The following is a 22916-nucleotide window of genomic DNA, read 5'->3' as shown; positions in this document are numbered from 1 at the left end:
GACAGACCCTAGCCACCCGGGACAGACCCTAGCCACCCGGGACAGACCCTAGCCACCCGGGACAGACCCTAGCCACCCGGGACAGACCCTAGCCACCCGGGACAGACCCTAGCCACCCGGGACAGACCCTAGCCACCCGGGACAGACCCTAGCCACCCGGGACAGACCCTAGCCACCCGGGACAGACCCTAGCCACCCGGGACAGACCCTAGCCACCCGGGACAGACCCTAGCCACCCGGGACAGACCCTAGCCACCCGGGACAGACCCTAGCCACCCGGGACAGACCCTAGCCACCCGGGACAGACCCTAGCCACCCGGGACAGACCCTAGCCACCCGGGACAGACCCTAGCCACCCGAGACAGACCCTAGCCACCCGAGACAGACCCTAGCCACCCGAGACAGACCCTAGCCACCCGAGACAGACCCTAGCCACCCGAGACAGACCCTAGCCACCCGAGACAGACCCTAGCCACCCGAGACAGACCCTAGCCACCCGAGACAGACCCTAGCCACCCGAGACAGACCCTAGCCACCCGAGACAGACCCTAGCCACCCGAGACAGACCCTAGCCACCCGAGACAGACCCTAGCCACCCGAGACAGACCCTAGCCACCCGAGACAGACCCTAGCCACCCGAGACAGACCCTAGCCACCCGAGACAGACCCTAGCCACCCGAGACAGACCCTAGCCACCCGAGACAGACCCTAGCCACCCGAGACAGACCCTAGCCACCCGAGACAGACCCTAGCCACCCGAGACAGACCCTAGCCACCCGAGACAGACCCTAGCCACCCGAGACAGACCCTAGCCACCCGAGACAGACCCTAGCCACCCGAGACAGACCCTAGCCACCCGAGACAGACCCTAGCCACCCGAGACAGACCCTAGCCACCCGAGACAGACCCTAGCCACCCGAGACAGACCCTAGCCACCCGAGACAGACCCTAGCCACCCGAGACAGACCCTAGCCACCCGAGACAGACCCTAGCCACCCGAGACAGACCCTAGCCACCCGAGACAGACCCTAGCCACCCGAGACAGACCCTAGCCACCCGAGACAGACCCTAGCCACCCGAGACAGACCCTAGCCACCCGAGACAGACCCTAGCCACCCGAGACAGACCCTAGCCACCCGAGACAGACCCTAGCCACCCGAGACAGACCCTAGCCACCCGAGACAGACCCTAGCCACCCGAGACAGACCCTAGCCACCCGAGACAGACCCTAGCCACCCGAGACAGACCCTAGCCACCCGAGACAGACCCTAGCCACCCGAGACAGACCCTAGCCACCCGAGACAGACCCTAGCCACCCGAGACAGACCCTAGCCACCCGAGACAGACCCTAGCCACCCGAGACAGACCCTAGCCACCCGAGACAGACCCTAGCCACCCGAGACAGACCCTAGCCACCCGAGACAGACCCTAGCCACCCGAGACAGACCCTAGCCACCCGAGACAGACCCTAGCCACCCGAGACAGACCCTAGCCACCCGAGACAGACCCTAGCCACCCGAGACAGACCCTAGCCACCCGAGACAGACCCTAGCCACCCGAGACAGACCCTAGCCACCCGAGACAGACCCTAGCCACCCGAGACAGACCCTAGCCACCCGAGACAGACCCTAGCCACCCGAGACAGACCCTAGCCACCCGAGACAGACCCTAGCCACCCGAGACAGACCCTAGCCACCCGAGACAGACCCTAGCCACCCGAGACAGACCCTAGCCACCCGAGACAGACCCTAGCCACCCGAGACAGACCCTAGCCACCCGAGACAGACCCTAGCCACCCGAGACAGACCCTAGCCACCCGAGACAGACCCTAGCCACCCGAGACAGACCCTAGCCACCCGAGACAGACCCTAGCCACCCGAGACAGACCCTAGCCACCCGAGACAGACCCTAGCCACCCGAGACAGACCCTAGCCACCCGAGACAGACCCTAGCCACCCGAGACAGACCCTAGCCACCCGAGACAGACCCTAGCCACCCGAGACAGACCCTAGCCACCCGAGACAGACCCTAGCCACCCGAGACAGACCCTAGCCACCCGAGACAGACCCTAGCCACCCGAGACAGACCCTAGCCACCCGAGACAGACCCTAGCCACCCGAGACAGACCCTAGCCACCCGAGACAGACCCTAGCCACCCGAGACAGACCCTAGCCACCCGAGACAGATCCTAGCCACCCGAGACAGATCCTAGCCACCCGAGACAGATCCTAGCCACCCGAGACAGATCCTAGCCACCCGAGACAGATCCTAGCCACCCGAGACAGATCCTAGCCACCCGAGACAGATCCTAGCCACCCGAGACAGATCCTAGCCACCCGAGACAGATCCTAGCCACCCGAGACAGATCCTAGCCACCCGAGACAGATCCTAGCCACCCGAGACAGATCCTAGCCACCCGAGACAGATCCTAGCCACCCGAGACAGATCCTAGCCACCCGAGACAGATCCTAGCCACCCGAGACAGATCCTAGCCACCCGAGACAGATCCTAGCCACCCGAGACAGATCCTAGCCACCCGAGACAGATCCTAGCCACCCGAGACAGATCCTAGCCACCCGAGACAGATCCTAGCCACCCGAGACAGATCCTAGCCACCCGAGACAGATCCTAGCCACCCGAGACAGATCCTAGCCACCCGAGACAGATCCTAGCCACCCGAGACAGATCCTAGCCACCCGAGACAGATCCTAGCCACCCGAGACAGATCCTAGCCACCCGAGACAGATCCTAGCCACCCGAGACAGATCCTAGCCACCCGAGACAGATCCTAGCCACCCGAGACAGATCCTAGCCACCCGAGACAGATCCTAGCCACAGCCCTCTCTCTGCAGGCTCCCCATTCCACTCTGCATTGATCAGTCAATAAAGTGGACGGCTGCTCCAGTCTATGGTTAATAAAAGCCAATCAGTTTCACAACTTCAGTCTTTTGTGATTATTGATGGTGCATCAGGTGCCACAAGACACATACCACCAGTTTGAGGAAAACCTGCTACCCCCTCCACCAGACTTTTCACAACAAACTCAATCATGGACATTTAAGGACACTTACTTTTGCATTTTTTTTACTCCATGCCTGTTTACATGTCTTTATTTGTTAACATTTGTGAGTTGAATCAGGTTTTTTTGGACCTGCCAAGAAGTGGCAATTCTGCCACACTTTCAGGAAAAAGAATCTCAGGGTTGTATGTGATGTCATGCATGTACTCTGTCAATAAATCTGAAATCTAAAGGATTTCCCTTTGAAATGCACTGCCCAGCAGAGAATATTCCTTGAATATATTTAACCAAGATGGAGAGATCTGTGAACTTGAAAAGAATGAGGAGAAAAGAGGGCAGGTAAAAATATTCTGCTCTTATCAACTTTGGAGCAGATTCAAAAGATATGATGCTCAATTCAAGTTCTTATAAAAGATGAAATGCTGGTGGGTACATCCACCTCCAGAAGGAGAAACGAAGTACATCAACTGAGATTTATTTTTTTTTGATTCAGCAATGTACCAAATAAGCTAGTGACACTCTTGAATAGAGTCAAGAGTTGGTTGATCTATTTTCATAAAGTTGTCTCAAACAGCATATGGAAATGGGTACATTCTGTACTTTTTGAAGGGAATGACAATTATAGATGTATCCTTGAGGAAAATAAACCACATACAAACAAAATTTAAAAAACCACCACTGAATTAGTTTAATACAATACACAAAGCTCCAAGCGCCCGTCAAATGCATCACCAGTGGAAATGGAATTAATCACAAGGATGTGTCGGCAACTGGCAATCTGCTTTATTCTACAGATGTTCAGTTTTTTTGTGTACTATCCCTTTGGAGGAGGAATGATGGGAATTTTTTTGCAAACTCTAGAAGATTTGCAAAGAATGCAGCGAGTCATCTCCCTGCCAGTCAAACATCCTTCCAACAGTGAACCCAATAACAGTGATTTACTCAGTAAATGCCCATATTAAACCCTGATAACACAAAGGGTGGACATAACCCTAGTTGCATAATTTGAGTTGATGAACTAAGTAAACATCACCCAAGATGTTAATTGATATTACAGACTATCCACAAGTGTGATTTACTTTCTATTGTGCAGCAACATGCTAAACAAGCCATTGTACCTGGTATCACGGCATTAGGAAAGATTCCTCTCGACGTGAAATGACAGAGGGATTTAAATGTCTATTTCTTCAAATGCCTTTCAATCCTCCCAGTTTGATATTAACAAGGTCCAAGATGGGGCTCCAAGTTTAAAACAAAAGAGCCCCATCAAATCTATCAGTGGATGATTCAGGAAATCAGTCTTCCAATGCTGGATCAGTAGAATATAAATTGAAGAATCTCAATCATCTAAAGTAGCAATTCTCAACCTTTTTTGTTAGATACGGCCCACTTAAGTCTCTGCTCCAAGTTTATATGCCCCCCTTCCCTGTGAAATAAGTTTAGCTGGTTTGTTTTATATTTCTCTCCTACAGTTGAAAAAAATTTTATGATTTCAGTCCATGCCCCCCCCCCCTCCTAAATGCGCTGTGGCCCCTAGGAACCTGTAATTCCCCTCCCAACCATTGAGAATGGCGGATCTAATAGAAGGACAACAATGAAATTGCACACTACAAAGCTTGCCAATGTCACACACAAACTGATAATTCCCTCCTCAACCAAGACCCTCCTCCAACCCTGCAAACCTCCAAGATCCCCACACTCTGCCAGCCAAAAAAAGTCTTTCACAGTCATCGTTAACTACTCCATTCTCGGTTGCCATGCAGCGAACAATTCCAAGCTTAGGAATTCCTTCCTTCAATCTCTTCACCTCTCTCTTAACTCTCCACCTCTCTCTTAACTCTCCACCTTTCAAATACACAATGCAAATCTTTCAGCTGTCCAAACAGATCTTGGGAGGAAAATGGTGTCTGACTGACCTATTGCAAGGTGCTCTGGAATGTTTCATGGTACTGCATGCAAGTTGGAATTTAGAATACTTGTACTGCGATTGTAAATACCATTTACATAAAGCAAATGGTATTTCTCAACTGAAAGAAAGGATTTGAAAAATTTACTTAAATTATGGCCTTCTTACCATACTTAACCAGATGATCTTGAATACTCTCTTGAGCTCCTTGGGGCAATTAAATGATATGAACTGCACCTCCACCAATGTAACACTGCCGTAAACTGCAGTGGAAACTTAACTAGAAATTGGATAGGTTATGGTGAGTCTTGTTCGTGGGCCAAATATCAGTTATTTACAGTGTTTGCACAATCATGTTCATAATGCTTCCTTGGCATTCTGATTGGAGGGCTGGATACAATGTTTGCACAATCATGTTCATAATGCTTCCTTGGCATTCTGATTGGAGGGCTGGATACAATTCATATCTGGCCCCTCAACTCTAGGCAACATGATTGTAAAGCACAGACCCATTCATTTAATTATCAATAAAAATTAGCTTCATTTTTCTATTTTCTATGTATATTTATGAATTAACAATAGTAATTATCAATTGTAATTATTTAGACATGTTTCAGAGTCATTTTATAACTAGTGAACCACGCCTTTGACAGCATGAAAGAGTACAGTTTGGTTAGTGTGCAAGACCTCAGACCATCAATAATGGCACCAAACCATCCAAAATGCAACACTGGAACATTTTAGCCCATAGTCTGATTCATTACTGACTGAGATCTGGGCCCTGGTTTATGGAACTGAAGCTGTTCAGAGTTGCATGGCAACAAAGCACTACTGCAGACCTGGACAAAGCTCAAGTGGTGAGGAGGTGGGTGGCATGTGATGAGTAGCAGTTCAGGTCGAGCTTAATCTGGTTTCGAGTCCTCGGGTGCTAATCACCAAGACTTCCATTTCATGGCCCATCTTCTCAGTATGATGTACACACTCCGTCAATACCGCACTGAGGAAATTAGGCTGGGTTGCGCATTCAAAGCCTCGATGAGCAACTAAATCAGAACTAATTGGAGTGAACATTCAGGAAAGATTTGAAATCTGACCTTTAGAAAGAGTTGACCAAGTGCAAAAGGCAGCTCAGCACTAAAAGTTGTACTGCAGAGTGCCCATGAAAAGGGTGGCAAACAGAGGGATTCTTGTAAAAGTAATAAATTATTGCTATGTGCAACATGATGTACTTTACCGGTCATAGATATTATGTGTGCTTATCTACAAGCTAATGGAAACTGCCTTTGTTAAATGGTTGCATTATCATTACACTTGTAAACCACTGGAGACAATGCTGCCAGGAATGTATGAATTGCAATAGTCTTGCTGAAGGCCAGAAAGTATAAGCCATTTCAATTTCTTCCTCATCCTAATGCATCATCTGAAAACCCTCCACCAGTCAACAGCAGAGAACCACAGTTTTTGCAGCAGAAATATAGGGCTCCATCAGACCTGTCATTTACCCAACCCTTCCCTGCTCATTTCATTTCAGCCCATTGACATTCCTTTCTCCATGAACCAACACGAGGTCAACACATTTTGTACACAAATTTGGTCTCTTATATTACATCACAACTGTCATTACTGTTCAAAAGAAGGGCTGAATTGGCTGGAAAATGCCTTTCATCTTAAAAAAGATTCTTTGTAAAAATTTTAAATACATTTTATTCAATTAGATTATTTTTTATTAAAACTGTTTACAGAACAGGAAACCCACTCCCTCCCTCTTCTAGTGGATGACAAATTTGGCTCAAGACTCACTGTACATACTGTACCCACAGGGTTGGCACAGAGCCCAGGTTGGCACTTGGCCAGCTCCACAACAACAGGCATCAGCAGCCAGCACAAGCCACAGGGAAGTTTGGTGGGGGGGGGGGGGGGGAAGAGCAGTGAAGAAGAGTGAGAGAGAGAGCTGAATACACACACCGCAACACACGCAGAGCAGCTTGGTTCTCTTCACTTTGAAGCTGCCCAAGTTCTCCTTTCATATGCACGCTGAAAAATAAATGGTAAAAAGATCACATGACTCTCAGGTTACCTGAGTGCGAAAGTAGATGCATCCTTAGCCGGAGGCTGTCCAGAAACCGTTTACCACAAAGTTCACAGCCATAGGTCTTCATTCCACTGTGCATCTTCCTGCAAAATAAACCAAGAAAAAAGTGAGTCAATATAACGCTGCTGGAGTGTGCAACTAAAGCCATCAAATACTGCCCCTGCACTTCATTAATCTCTCGTTAAACACCTGCAGCAGCTCTTCACCAGAGCTGTTCACATCTTTGCTGGCATCACAGATACTTGCTGCAAGGGATTGTAACTGCTCTATATGAAAAATTGAAGACACGTCAACCGATATGCTTCAACACTAGTCAGTTCTCAAAATTCACGATTTGAATTGGCTCACAGCAAGAACAATAAACCTGCAAGACACAAATACTTGTCCTGTTCATGATTTTAATGGAGCTGAAATAATGACCAGGATGGAAGGTGGTATGTGAATGGGAAGAAAATGTTCAAAAACCACTGTTTTGATTGTACTTAATTGACTCGTTATGTGTGCGGTTTCAGAACTCCAAAGGAAATGGGCCAATGACAATTTTTCTCAAGCAAAATATTTCAGTAACAATGGGGTCTAGAGCAGTGATTCTCAACCTTTCCTTCCCACTCATATACCTCCTTAAGCAATCCCTTACTAATCACAGAGCACAGATGGCAGAGGGATTACTTAAGTAGTATGTGAGTGGAAAGAAAAAGTTTGAAAACTACTGGTGTAGATTGACAAAGTCCAATCATGTCAATCCAGGTGTTTGCAAAACCATGAGGGGCTTCCCCCCACTCCGGTCCTCGTGCACTCATCAGATGGTAAAGACTGAACCACACCAACTGCCTCCTAAGACGTTACAACACATGCTTAAATTCAAAAGATTGCAGGAAAGACCACAAGAGCATCAAGGCCACAAAAAACTAACCACATGATGCTGCAACCAGTCATCGAACATCAGCCCAAACCATGTGCTCAGCGTAGGTCTCTCTCTCTCTCTCTCTCTCTCTCTCTCTCTCAAATAGTCATTTGTCCCCCACCTCCTCACTCTTTCAGTTCACCACCACTTCATCACTTGAATCCTCATCAGAACCATACTACTGTGGGCTAGTTGAAATTTTTGGCAAATAGTGGCAAAAGCTCAAATTCCTGGAGGAACCCAGCAGGCTCGTCAGTGTCAACCTTGCGAGACCTGCTGAGTTCCTCCAGCATTTGTGTTTTTAACTACAATCACAGCGTCTGCAGACTTTCCGTGTATCATGGCAAGCGTACCGAGCCTTGTGTCCTTTGCAAATGCACAGGTTTCAAAATAAATCACACCATTTTCACACCAGAAATCCCATCACCTCCCCCCATGTTGAAAGCTTTGATGTTTAAAGCTGTATAGTTTCATCTCCTATTGTTGGTCAACTTGGCTTCTCTAGGCGTAGAGATAAAGTCAGTCCAGTCTCACGGGCACATTGCACCTTGATCAGTGGCTCATTCTCCATATAGCAGATCTGGGTAACAGATGTTGAGTGGTCAATTCAAGCATATGAACCAATAAAAACAAAATCAAAGATGCATATGAGGGTACAAAAGAGTTGCACAGGATTCCAAAAGGCCAAAGGAACTAACAAGATCAATGGACAATTTAAGTGGCTGGTTTTTCCACAGTTAAAATGTTCAAAAAATTACATTTTTATAAGTCCAGAGCACTGTTTCACAGCAATGACCCTTACAATAATGTAACAATATTTCAGAAGTTAAAACACCTGATCACGTCATCAGTGATCTTAGTTGGAGATGCAGTGAGAAAGTTCCAACTTAAAGTGTTAAGATGAAGACACTGCAAGAAAAAGCAATTCAGGGCAATGTTGTCCAGAAAAAAAAGTGTGAGAGGAAGAGGGTTGAAGCTGGCTTGTGGAAACATCAACACTACCATTGATTAGTTGCGATGGATGGCTGACTTCCATGCAAACCCATCTATTCATTCTGTGCAGTTAGTCTACTGAGCTTAACATGACTTCAGCTCAAAAGGAAAATGGAAATAGAAAGGGAAAAAAATGTCACTTTTGATCTGACTTTTTGCCAGGTGGAGTGAAACTGTACGATTCACAATAACCACGTTTAAAGACCAGGTTCTGATGAATTTCATATTTGTCAACTTTAACGACAGAAGTTGACAGATGAAGAATGTCCAAGCCTAGAATATATATCCATATAGAGTCAGCCATGTTCAGGAGAGGATAAGGATAAAGCATCATGAAATAAATGCAAGGCAAACAGATCCAGAATTCACAGAGCTGGCTTCACGAGAGCCATGTCACTCACTCTGGTTGGAAACATTTGAAGGCTGCTGTTATTCTGCCAATTTCATACATCAGCGGAAAAACCTCGAGGAAGCACCAAAGGAAACTCCTTCTGGAGCGGAGGGGCGTTTTGCTTTGAAATCCCCTCCTCCCACACCCTCCATGATACAAATGTTCCAAACCTGCAGACGACAGTTTTAATGCAAATTCACTAATTTTGGATGGCAGGAGAAAGACAAGATGAAAGAAGGTTTCTGCTGGAGAAATTTGCCTTCAACTCGCATTTTTATTAAAAATACAAGAAATAGCAGAGGTCTTCAGCCACCTGCATTCAGTACTTGGAGCACTGTGTTCATTCTGCAGAACTTTGAGATTCACTGGGTGGAGGCAGAGGTGATATTTAAGATCATCAACCTAGCCTCTGGGGTCATAAACCAAATGCAAATCGTGGTGCTGCTTCACTGCCCCAGCCAGTTTGGAATGCAGGCATTTGAAGGGGTGGGAGCTGGAAACTGACCAGATGACAGTTTTGATCCTGGCCTCTAGTATTACGTGCATGGGATTTTTATATTTATTTGAAGAATATCAGTATTGTTTTTATTTACAGCACAGTAGAAGCTGATTCCAGCCATTGAAACCTGCGACACCCAAATTTACCTACAACCCCATACATTTTGGATGAAGGAAGGTAACCGGAGCCACCGGGAAAGCCCATGCAGACACAGGGAGAATGTACAAACTCCATGCAGACAATGCTGAATTCGAACCAGTCATTGACATTATAATAGCATCACGCTAAAAGACTATACTAACCGTGTTGCCCATGTATACATGTGATTGCTATGTACTGTGGCCTGGAGAAATACTGTTTCATCTGCTTTTACAGGTACAGTCAGATGGTAATAAACTTGATGTAGGTTTTCTTTGTGCACTCCAGTTTTCACCCACTCCTCAGAGATGTGTTCAGATTAATTGGCTACTGTAAATTACCTCGCGTCAGCTGAACTGGGAGATAGCTGGGCGAATGAGAGAGCAAAGGTAACAAAGAAGTAAATGGAGTGGGACTATTCGAAGAACTAGAAGAGACCAGTAGGCCAAATGCACTCTACATTATAAAGCGGTGTTAAAATTTGGCAAGCTAAGAAATAGTGTAATGTTGTCATCAGCTTACAAAGGAAGTCCTCAGAATTAACATCTTCAGAAAAAGCCAAGAGAATAAAATACTACGCCATCGCTAAGGAGTTGGATATAGCTAAATGACTGAGGTTTGAATCCCGCGCTCTCTGTAAAGTGTTTGTGCATTCTCATCACGTCTGCGTGTTTCTCCAGGGGCTGCTGTTTCCTCCCATCCTTCAAAAACATTAACCTACACCCCGGTATGGGGTGTAATTTAGGTGGCACGGATTCGTAGGACCAAATTGGCCTGTTACAGTCCCTAATTCAAATTAATTTTAAAAATGTGGCCCTCTTCCTCTTCCCAAATCCCAAGCTCCATTCAATTTCCAACATTGCACTGGAAAGATTCCCACACCTTCACCACCCTTTCCCAATGGCCCTGCCCCAACTTCACACACCCTGCCCTTAAGAGACCCTGCTCCCAAACCCACCCCATACACAGCACTCCCATAGGCAAGGCCCTGGCTCCTCCAGCTCTTGTGGATGGGCATCTCTCCAGCCCCACACACTCCTAAAGGTCTAATTTTTTTGTAAAACACAACAGTCATGGGAATAAGGGAAGCAAGGGTACAAAACAAGACAAAAGCCATCATTTGTACAAGTCTTATTTAACTGCTTTGAGTAATACCTCAGGCCAGGATTGAGAAATCAACTGCTGAAACTCTTAACTGGCTGATCTGTGGTAAGCTTCATTCTTTCAGTTAACGATGTGAATCTGAAATAAAGCTCTGCCCTTATTTTCCCAATCTGCACCCATTTGGACAATGGATCTTCTGCTACTGGGATTTTATGAACTGCTTCCCATTTACGATTGTTCTCGGAGTCCTACTAAATAACATTCTGCAAAACCGTGTGCTGATTCAGAGAGAAATAGAGACACTGCCAATTGCGAAGCTGTTCCAGGTCACTGAATTCTAACCCAGGATGACGAGTTTCAGCTTGCATCAAACAAAATGGCAGGTTTTCAGATCACAAAAACTCAGAGTAGAATTTGGCCCAGAATCCGCTCAGCCATTCTAATCATAGGCTGATCCATCCACCTACTCAGCCCCACTTCCAAACTTTCTCTCCATATCCCTTGATACTCGAGTTAATCAAATGCCTGTCAATCTTTGCCTTAAATTCACTCAACAGCTTCCACAGCTGCAATTTCCACAGACTCAAATCCCGGACTAAAGAAATTTTTTTGCGTCGCTCTTTTAAACGCACACTCTTTGATCCTGAAGATATGCCCTCTTGTCCTAGATTCCCCTATCATGGAAAACATCCTTGACACAGCTAATCTGTCCAGGCCTTTCGGCATTTGAAATGCCTCCATGAGCCCTGTCTCCTCATCCAGCTGTACTCCAACAAGTAGAATCCAAAAACTGACAATCATTCCCTTTCATTCCTGGTTTCATTCTAGTAAATCTTCTGAACCCTCTCCAATGCTGGCACATCTTTTCTCAAATAAGGTACCCAAAACTGTACTCAGTACTCCAAGTAAGGTCTCACCAGTGCTTTATGGAGTCTCAACATTACTGACCAGCTGAATTTGTCCAGCATTTTGTTTTTACATGCCTACTCTTGTAGGCTAATCATCTAGAAATGAATGCCAAATTATATTTGCCTTCTTCACTACCAACTCAACCTGGTCTGTACAAAGCTATTACTGCCAACACCTTTCTTAAAACTCATACAACAATAAGCTCTATCTTCTTCACTGGCCTTCCTCATTCACTATAGGCACTTTCAGGTGGCCAAAATACCCTGATGTATCACCGTATATTCTACCCCTATGCGGCTGTCTGGAGGGCACCTGAAAGAGCAGAAAGCACTCCAAGGCGCACTTTCCAACTCTCCTCTGAGAGGGATAATCCCCGGAGCACTGAAGTCCCCCTAGGCACCTGAATGCAGCCACCTGAAAGCAGCTGCTAGGGAATGACAATCAGCAGGCTAGCGCCTGACAGCCCCCCCCTCCCCACTGCCCCTGCCCCCTGGTATGGGACTACATGGCTGGGGCAGCCGGCCGTCCCAGCCCTGGCATCCCGTGCCGGCCCTGACGTCCTGAAGGGACAGGAGCCGGAGTGTGCTCAGAGGTGCCTCCCATGCAGCTGTCCCTTTCAGGTGGCCAGCGCTGCCACCTGAACAACCATTCCACAGGACTGAATCTGCTTCTGCGGGCGCATTCTTGGCAGAGAATGCATCTGAAAGTGGCTTATGGCTGAATCAAAACAACCCACTCTCATCTCTACCACAGCTGTAGGTCAGTGGGCCGCCCCCCCTGCATTGGAAGGGAGCGGAATCTCGACCAATTCCTGTTCAGTGAGAGCACTGCTATTCCCGGGATGCCAAATTCTTGATTGCATGTTTTCACCACTGGATGCAAAACACCTTCAAATTCCAAATGCTCTGGGACCAATGCTTACCTTTGAAACAACATCTATTGGTGGGAACTTGCTGGCTCTCACAAAGTAAAAGACCATGCTTTCAATTGATCGTTAAAGCAGTATTTCTCAATCGTTACAATAAATAAGTTACATGCAAAACAAAGTTGCACATTTAGCAAAATGTTTCTGAAACTTTTTCCACCGAAACAAAAATCCCACTGTTCATGTAAAGGACTCAAGAATGCCAGTACCCCTCCCCACTGGGAGTGGGGTCTGATAATTTGTTATAGGTGGTCCTGTGATGTTTAAAGGGATACACATGATCTGTGAGAGCATAAACCACCAAGGTAAACCTTTGAAAAACCTAGACAGGAGAAATGTATTAGACAAGTCATCATAGATGGATAATGCATGGGAGAAACTCCCTCCCAGAAGTGGATGGCTGGTAGATGGAGGACAGATTTAATGACCACATAGATTGATTTGTGGTAAGGGGAAGAATTTTTTTTAAATTCCAATATATTAGGATACTCAAGAGAAATTTCAGAACAGATTAAAGTTGTAAATGAACAAATGAAATAGGCTCAAAATACCAGCACAGATATATTGGGCTGAATGGCTTTCTTCTGCACTGTGGGATTATGCAAGGCTCACCCCCTCAGGACTTGACAGCAACACACAAGCAGGTACTGCTTAATCAAGAAGCCAAAAGCAATCATTGCATCTTGCTCATTTTTTTGCTAACCAAATTTCTTTTTAAGATCCAAAGTTAAATAAATACTTCCAGGGAGAAATATAAAACACTGAACAATGGGCTTCTACTACATTTTAACTCCATCCTTGAAAACAGTAAAATCAATACCAGATTGACTGGGTTATTACACTCTAATTGATCAGATGACCGCAGGCGATCGATGCAGGTCAGGATCCCAAATGGGACTGTAGCTGTAATTACAGCTGTTAACATGGTTAATTGTATCGTCTGGTCAGTTTCCAGCTCTCATCCCTTCAAAATACACACATTCCAAACTGGCCCACTTGTGCCCAGCACAAATATCCACAGTCTAGGACATGGCGATGCAGTGGACCAAAGACCTGGAGCAGGAACAAAGTATGAATTCTTATACTGAAAATGGGCGATGTAAACTCTTCATCAAGGTACACAAGATGTGCCTCGCTGAAGAATTCACAACCTGTGAGCACCTATGCATACAAATAAGTTTCATATTAAATTCAAGAGTCCATACCCAAGCTTCTTCCTACAAATAATAGGACTAGTTTTCTCGTTCTCCTCACTTTTATTTACTGTTTTCTTTTTTCCAAAAAGGAGAGTCTTGTGTGCTTTTGATGCCATTCATTACATACTATGGATATATGGTTACCATAGACATTTGGGTATTTTCTGACTTTCAGACATCTGTGAAAACAAAACCCATCTGTTACCCAGGGACACTTGCATCCCCGCCTATCCAAAACTAAAAGGACTGCATCTGTAGTAGCAATTTCAAAATCTGACTGTTGTAAAATCCCATCTGGTCTGGATAGGACTTCAGACCCACAGCAATAAGGAGTATCCTAAACTCCTTTCTGAAATAGCCTGCAACTGCACTCAGATCAAAAGGTAATTAGGAATACACAATACATGTTGGGCATATTGCAATGCTCACATACCTGGAATGAAGAAAGGGCAACATTTCATGATCAAAACTACCTGGCCCAGCTTTAGCCTTTCTATCCTGAAGGACCCAACATCAGAGGCAAACTCAGATTCATACAGCTTGGATACTGGTCCTTCTCTCATCAAGTCCATGCCAAACTTGGCCTGCTGACTGGCTAGAATGGGTGTCCAGGCATAGGCAGTGGGCAAGCACCAGAGTAGAACCTGCCTGGTTATATTTTGTTAGGAGCTTGAGATTTGATAGGTCACTCAAGAATCTTGCAAATTTCTACAAATGTACTGTGGGGAGCATTCTGATTGGTTGCATCACAGTCTGGTATTGAGGTGCCAATGCTCAGAACAGGAAAAAGCTACAGAGGGGTGTAAACTCAGCCAGCGCCATCGTGGACATTAGTCATCACTCCATTAAGAACATATTTAAGAGCGTGTCTCACGAAAGCTGCCTCTATCAAGGACCTTCACCACCCAGGACTTGCATCTACCATCAGGAAGGAAATACAGGAGCCTGAAGACAAACGTCCAATGTTACAAAAATAGCTTCTTCCTCTCTACCATTCAGAAATCTGATAGACAATAAACCTTTGGACACAACCTAACATTTTTTTTTTCCTTTTTGCTCTAATTAGGTTTTTAAATCTTGTATTCACAAAATTGTAATATATACTAAGTTTGCACCTGTAATGCACAATACTGCTGTCACCAAACAACAAGTTTTGTTACACATGTTCATGATAATAGACCCGATTCAGATTCTGACAAAACCTAACAGCCAGGCACACTGGATGTGGAGAACTGCTTCCTGGCCACTTCCTGGGCTCTGGTGCTACATTCAACATAGAATTCGGATCACTGGGAGTGGAGGAGAAAAGCAAGGAAGGTGTTCAAGCACCCTGGGAGGCAGGAGGAAAAACACCATGTAGATAGGAAGATCAAGTGGGGGAGGAACAGGAACCCAGACCACTATCATGTACAAGTTGGGTCAGACATGGCAAGGAGTAGACTGACATTGCTCAAGCAGGTACACCCCTTCCTTCCTTCCAAGGAACAAGACAAAAAGAATTAGTGAACAGATAATGCCGTAGCTCAAGAGGGCTCCAGACAAAAGCAAACAGAAACCAGTTTTAAAATAAATAATTTTGCCAGTTTAACCACTGTACCCAAACTTTCAGCACATCCCCTTATTCAGAACCATTCAGGTACATTAGATGTTAAAGAACAGAGAGGCAGGGAAATTTTATCCCCATCTCTTCGCACCTCCCCACTGGGACTTCATCTAATCTACCACTGTAGATGGCCATCTCCGCCACTGAGTGTTTTAATTTGCAAATCCAAAATCTAGAAGGTGTTGATCAGAAAGGCAATAGAACTGTGCTTGCTGGGCAAGATGGGCGTGCCCCACCCCAGTCCAAGTATTGCAGGAGCAGTAGCTGTAATAAGAAAACCCTGCAAGTGGTGGTGAGGAGGGAAGCGGAGGAGAAACAAAGATGTTGAATGAAGTGTTTTTCCTTAAAACAACAGCTGTGAGAAGGAATGGCCACTGAAGCAGGTTTCACATTCCTTAGACCCAAGGGGCAAATGTGTCCATTGCTCAGAACAAACAAACACAGAATGAAGTCAGGGCCTCTGGCAAGCTGCTAGTAATTAAGTGGGCCTGTAAACAGCTCAGAGGAGCGCTTCAAAGAGGGGAGGGCAGCAAATCCTGGATCAACCCCCCCTCTATTGCTGACAAAATTCCCAACCCTCAAAAGCTACGAGCAAGGCCACATGTGTGTCTTCACAACAAGATTTACACATTAGCGATCCAGCATTGATCACAAAAGAGCAACACCTCTATCTTGTTAGTGGGGATGCAATTGCCTGCAATTCATCTTTCTCCTGACTTCTCCCAAGGGAGCCTAGTTACATTTGGGTACCAGCAGGGCTGCCGCTCCTCCAGGAAATGTTCCAAATATCCAAGGACTGATCCCCAGAGTAGTGCTCCCAGCAAAGCCGGAGGGGGGAGAAATTTACACAGAAAACATTCCTGAGGCTCTCCTACAGTTTCTTGTTAATTTTAGAGAGGGGTGGAGTGAGATGGCAGACACAACAAAGTGACAGTGAGTACCATTCGACTGTGCAATGAATGGAAATGAGCAACATTGCCAGCGAGGCAATTCTGACCATCCCTGTTCAGAACCACACTGAGTGATAGCTCCATAATGTGTCAAATGCTGCAGCAGCATCAGGGCAATAGTCATGGAATTGACATTAAAAATCAGAAACTCCAGATAACATAAACCAGATATTAAAATGGTTCATGTTGGAAACACTCAGCTAGTCAGGAAAAGTGTTGATGTTGCAGGTTCAAGACCCTCCATCAGAACTTTCCTCTTTCTGATAAAAAATCTTCAACCTAAGACACCAACTCTGCCTCTCTCATAATATTTCCATGTGGTTGAGTTCAGCACTGGAGGACATGCCTCAGCAAAAGGCACAGGTTACTTCACAGAAATAAAAAAAATTTTTTAAAAGAGAATGGCAGATCTTTGGAATTCTCTGCTCGAGAAGTCAATCAACAGCAATATTATTAGTCCAGGAATAAAGACTAGATTGAAAGGTGGATGAGATAGTATCTCGGCACCATATCCAAATCAATTGGGGCACGATGATAATTTCACGTTACAGCTTTCAGCATTTTCAGTAATGGATGGTGTAGGCTGAGCGGATGATTAGTAAAATACTGGGGATTTACTCCAGTGCTTCACAGTGACTTGAACCACAGTGTGCCAATACCAAAGTTGACCTTCTCTCCTTTGATGGAAGCACCAGACACCTTACCTATTATATCTAAAAAAAGTTGCACATGAACACAAGGGTTAAAAGAGTAAAGGGATTAAATGTGCCCCTTCCAAACTGTTGATATGCCTCTACAATCCTGGCCAAGTTACTGAATGAAAATGCGAACCAAATAGGACTTGCTGAAAATTGGTGGGCAACATAGCACAATGATGTACAGCGCCAGCAGCCCAGGTTCACTGTAAGAAGTCTGTATGTTCTCCCCATGTCTGCATGGGTTTCCTCCCAACCTTCAAAAGATCAGATAGGCTAATTGAGGTACTTTGGGTGGCATAGGCTCGTGGGACAGAAAGGCCAGTTGCGGTGGCTACATGACTAAATTTAAAGTGACTCGGATTTTTTTTAAAAAAGGAAAAACAACAAGGAAGGCGAGGAGTAGTTTGTGATAAGTTGGGATCAGAATGGCAAGCATTGTTTACCCAGCACAAGATTCCTGCACAGTTCAGCGTGAAAGGAATTGATAGTTTAGAAGCAGTTTCGGAGAGACCAATCTTTGCTCCATTTGTGGGACAGTGAGTCAATAAGGGGTGGGAGGCCAAAAGAGTGTAGAGTCAAAGAGCAGCCAAGGAGAGAATGGGGGCAAAATTGTGAGGAAATAAGACAGTGTAAAAACATGAGCGACAAAACACAAGTGTTATTCCTGACAAATTCCAGTCGAATTCAAGTTTTCCTGTGAGATTAATAAAGCAACGTGCCAATTTATTGGAGTAGTAGGTGGAGGGGCAAGAAGTCCAGAAAGGACAAAGGGCAAGAATTGTGTTGTGGTACTAATGATAATTAACCACAGAGTAATTAAACAAAAGATAAAAGAAGTGCTGAAGGCTGTTTAAACTCCAACTCAATTGAAAGGCTTTACCTACACAAAAATAGTTCGTCAACAGGGCAATGTAGAGATTGATTTACAGGCTTGAATTCTCTAATTTGCTATTAATTACTTCACATTGTACAAATATTTAACAAGATATTTTTGCTCTATTGTGCAGGGATGAGGGGTCATCTGCCAGTTTTCTTGTTCGTTTCTCACCTTTCAACAGAATGGCCAGTTTCTCTTAATATTCCTTTCTGCTGCCTCTTGGGCCCAGGTGCACAACACTACAATCTCATTCTCATCATGTAGTCACACAGTACTGCGATCAAACCCCAAAACATCAGCTTTTGATCAAAATGTTTTAAAAGTGAGCCACTCCACTTCTCCAACATCCAAGTTTGGCCCAATTATGGCGTCTTGGTTGTCCCAACATTTCACATCAATTTCTTTATTCCCTCCTCCTCCCTCCCCCCCACCTCCAATATTACAACAGTTTTGCTCCCACAGGCCCAGGAATGCTATCTATAATTTTTTAAGTATTTAAAAAATACTATTCAGCCCATTTAGTCTCTACCAATTTTCAAGGGGAAACAAAATCAGTGTCTCCACATTTCCTTGTAACCCATCGCCTCAATCCTGATTCACCTCCACGAGCCATTAACCTATCAACCCACACATATTTAGAACATGGAAAGACCCCAGAGCACGGTTGAGAATCCCCAGTGACTGCAAATGTACAAGCTGCAATGTTGTTCAGGATCTAACCAGGGGCATGGAATTACACCAAAGGTGATAACATACTTCTGAATTCTGCTACGATGAGGGAGACAAAGGAGTTATTCTATGCACAGTAAGCTCTCAAAAATCACTGCAAAAATGTTCAAATATTTATTTCTTAAAAAAAACACAAGTGGATGAGCACTGTTAGAGAGACTAGTGATAACTCTTGCTCACCTCTGAAACAGAGGAATAGGATCTTCTCCCACACAAGACAGCATCTCGACTGTGATGAAGAGTTATATCGATCTCAAATGTCAATTCTGTTTCCCACTTCACCCACTGGCTGAGCATTTCCAGCACTTTGTTTTCATCTCCTCAATGCTATACTGGAATGTCAGCATGGATTCTCATCCCTGGGAACCTGAACAGTAGTTTTGATTCAGGCCCAGGAATGTTATGCCGGATCCTACAGCATGACACACACAGCATTCAAACAACTGGCCCTCTTATAGTCCCTCAGTGACAGCATTGTGTGAACGAAGGTCACAGATGCTTGAAGCTACAAGGCATATGTGTTTAATCCAATTTTTTCCTCCACCTAAGCAAGGCATTAACACATTTGAAGGAAGTTAAAACTGGAGGGGGGTGGGGGGAAGAACAACTTCACACCAGCATGCAAGCAACTGCACTCGTACATACATTCGAGGATTCCGAGGATGTATTGGAAATGGCAGAATATCCATGGAGAGGATTCAGCAAGCAGCACTATTCATTTTTTGCTCTGGAATTGGATCCAAATACAGAGCATTGTTAATCTAACAGCACCAAACCATTCTCTGACATCACATCAATTGGCAGAAAACAAGAGTGAATGAAGGTAATCCCTGTCCCATTCACACACAAAAAAAACTCAAAAATTCCCAAATCTATTCAAAAGACTTCTGCATAAAGTTCAGAAAGTCATAAACAAGTTGCAGTGCAATATTTCAGCTTCTAAACGCCAATTTAAAAAAACAATAAACAGCTTGCTGCACAAAACATGAACCTGCTCCAGAATGAATTCAAGATGGTTAACAAAGCTCAAGAACCAATTGGATTTTATATTTTAGCATAATCGCAGATACAGAGAGACCAAATCTTCCTTACTCTATCCAGGTTGCCTGCGAGAGGATATGGGAATTAAGCTCACCTTTGATAGGAATTCCCCCCCCCCCATCTCCTATACCCCACCCCCACATTATTACACCTTTCTTTACTGATTTTTCATCCCTTGATTCATAACATAATACCATTTCTGAAGATTAAAAAACAATGCTGGAGAAACTCAGCTGGTCAAAAAGTGTACTTTATGAATTTCAGGCATCTGCCCAAATTTTCCCCCATACCTTGATAAAAGGCTCGAGCCCAAAATGTTGGTTATGTATCTTTTTTCTTTGCTACACAAAGTACACTGTTCAACCAACGCTGTGTTTTTAATTCAATCACGGTGTCTGCAGACTTTCATGTTTACTACCACTTCCAACAGAGGATACAATCACCATCCCAAGTGGAGATGTGTAATAAATGCTGGCATTAACAGCACCAACTCAATAAAAATAACAACATTAATCAATAATAATGACTGAAAAAGGAGAGAAGAGATAGATACTGAGAGAGGTACAGTAGAAGCAAGATAGCAAGAAACAAAACAAGGAGAGATGGAAAATCAAGGAGAAAAATCAAACTCATTCTACACAATATTCATTTTAACTGAGTTGTTCAGAAAGAGTGAGTCCATTAAATTTCTTAACCCTTTAACATGTTAAAAAAATGCAAATACAGTGATTAAAAATTAAACACAAAAATCAAGATGAATTTATCTAGTCACATTCTTCTGCTCTGAAATGGAGAATTTTAGGTCAAGATGAGGAGAATAATTTAGTTCAAAGATGCACAATGAAGGGCAGTGATCATAACTGGTATCAAAACGTACCGCCTGCATTATTTTTGGGTTGGATACAATGACAAGAGAATAGGACAGAGGATCGAGCACTGCTGTGGATGTGTCACAGTATATAATCTTGTTCTTTTAAGGCCACGTGAGTACATTGGCTCAATGGCATAGATAGTTGAACTGCTGCCTCAAGGCTGCAGTATCCCAGGTTCAATCCTGACCTTAGGTGATAGCCATGGAGTCTTCCTGTGATGAGTGTGCTTCCCGCAGATGCCTTGGCTTCTGCACCCCCCCCCCCCCCCCACCACACTCCCTCCAAATGTCATCAAATGTCATGCAGGTCGTGTAGGCTTCATGGTGACTGAATTATTCCTGATGTATAGCAGAGTGGCAACTCATATGAAGATTGAAATGGGATTAGTGTGAGAATGTTTCCATGCAGTCTCTCTCTCTCTCTCAACATGACCCGAGGTTGATTCAAGGTTAGCAAGTTGCATCTTTTGAAGAAACCCAACAGACTTGGTCACATTTCCCCCCAAATCCTCTCCTGATCAACTCTGATTAGGAAAAAATTGTTTTTTCTTCAAATTCAAATCATTATTGCGAAACACTAATGAGAGGACTTAGACTTTGAGAGGAAAGGACGCCAACCTGATGAACATTTTCTTTCTCATTGTGATGGTTCTAATAGGATTCCAGTAAACCTGAAGTCCATGGGAATAAGAGGAAGACTTCCTGGACCACGTTATAATACATTCATTGGCATTAGGCTTGGTGCAACAAGATCATTGTACAGTTGCAAACACGTTTCAAAATTGCACCAATAATTTTATAAAACTAAAGATTGGACTCTCAATCAATTATCCCACATCAGAGGGAAACCGTCTTGTGCTGATTTTTCACTCAAGCCAAGACGCTCGATCATTAAAATCTTTGCAAATCTGGAGGATTGTTAACCTAGAAACACATGTTCAGTAATTCAGTAGAAGAGAGGAGGTCACAACCACATGCTGAAATCTGCTGGAAATCGATAACCATAATCCACCAGCTCCAACCAGCCCGAGCACCTCCATGTGAGAACTCCTCTAGCGACACCCATCACAGACAAATCCCCAGACAACCCTCCAATTTCCCAAAGCTATCACTTTCCATCCACAAAGAATGGAATCGAATGAAGGCTCGTACCCTTAAAGATGCACTCCAAAGAACAGTACTTCCAAAGGAGAAGGGGGGAGGGGGGAGAACCTCTGAATAGGAGAACAGACACAATAAATACAGTGGACAATTTGCCCTCGACTCCTTGGCTTGAGAGAGGGGAGGGTTTGTTTGCCAAATCACAACACCATCACCCACCCTTCTCACAGTTCCACACTGTGGAAGAAAACCTTCCCAGAGGATTGAGGGGTTAACAAGACAGCAGGCATGTTTGACACCAACAATAAATCCATAATTTATGTCTTCAAAACATATGTTTGAACACCTCATTTCTAAATTTAAGAGGCACACATACTCGTAAATCTCAGTTTCATTTCAAACGATAGCAGATTACAGCCGTGTGTTATTGAGCAGTAATAGAGTTGGCCAGATAAATCAGTCGTCTTTAAACCCACGCTGATCAATCTGCCATAAATAATTCCTCCTGGGCTCTTGGTGCTGTGCAGTCAATTGCCTTCTGTGCTTCTAGGGTGCCGAAATAATAAAAATAAATTTATTGGCTGACTCAGCCAACCTTTGTTTATTCCCTGCACAGGTCTTCTCCCCAACTAAACCTATGTCCCAAATCAGAAATAAGGGGCAGTTGAAAAATCAAGCAAGTTGCTAACATGTATACTAAAACCCCTAGTATCCAGTACTTATGGGGATTGGTAGATGCCGAATAAGCAAGTTTTCCGGATGCTAGACACTGCGCCTTGCATGAATGGAGAACTAACAGCGAGCGTGTCAATTTTAAACCTGCATTTTTTACTGCGATATTTTTACCAGTTGCTTGAGGTTGCCCATTTCTTGAGTCCCAGGTATCAGAGATTTTACTGTACTTGGATGAGGCTCATTGTGTAGGCAAACAAATTCTCAAACCTCATCCAAAAAATAGTTTGAGGCTAGA

General features: G+C 44.7%; 1 protein-coding gene across 7 annotated transcripts in view; it reads right to left on the bottom strand.

Moving 5' to 3' along the window:
• The window catches only part of zbtb16a (zinc finger and BTB domain containing 16a), a 235986-nt gene that overhangs the window by 129797 nt on the left and 83273 nt on the right, over positions 1–22916 (bottom strand). For all 7 annotated transcript variants that reach the window (XM_069894826.1, XM_069894821.1, XM_069894822.1 and 4 more), the window contains exon 3: positions 7003–7100. In XM_069894826.1, the coding sequence (XP_069750927.1) occupies positions 7003–7100 (98 nt within the window). The remainder of the gene's footprint in view (positions 1–7002; positions 7101–22916) is intronic.

Source organism: Narcine bancroftii, chromosome 8 (genome assembly GCF_036971445.1).
Source record: "Narcine bancroftii isolate sNarBan1 chromosome 8, sNarBan1.hap1, whole genome shotgun sequence".
In the NCBI taxonomy this organism is placed as follows: domain Eukaryota; kingdom Metazoa; phylum Chordata; class Chondrichthyes; order Torpediniformes; family Narcinidae; genus Narcine; species Narcine bancroftii.
This window is presented reverse-complemented; position numbering and strand designations above follow the sequence as displayed.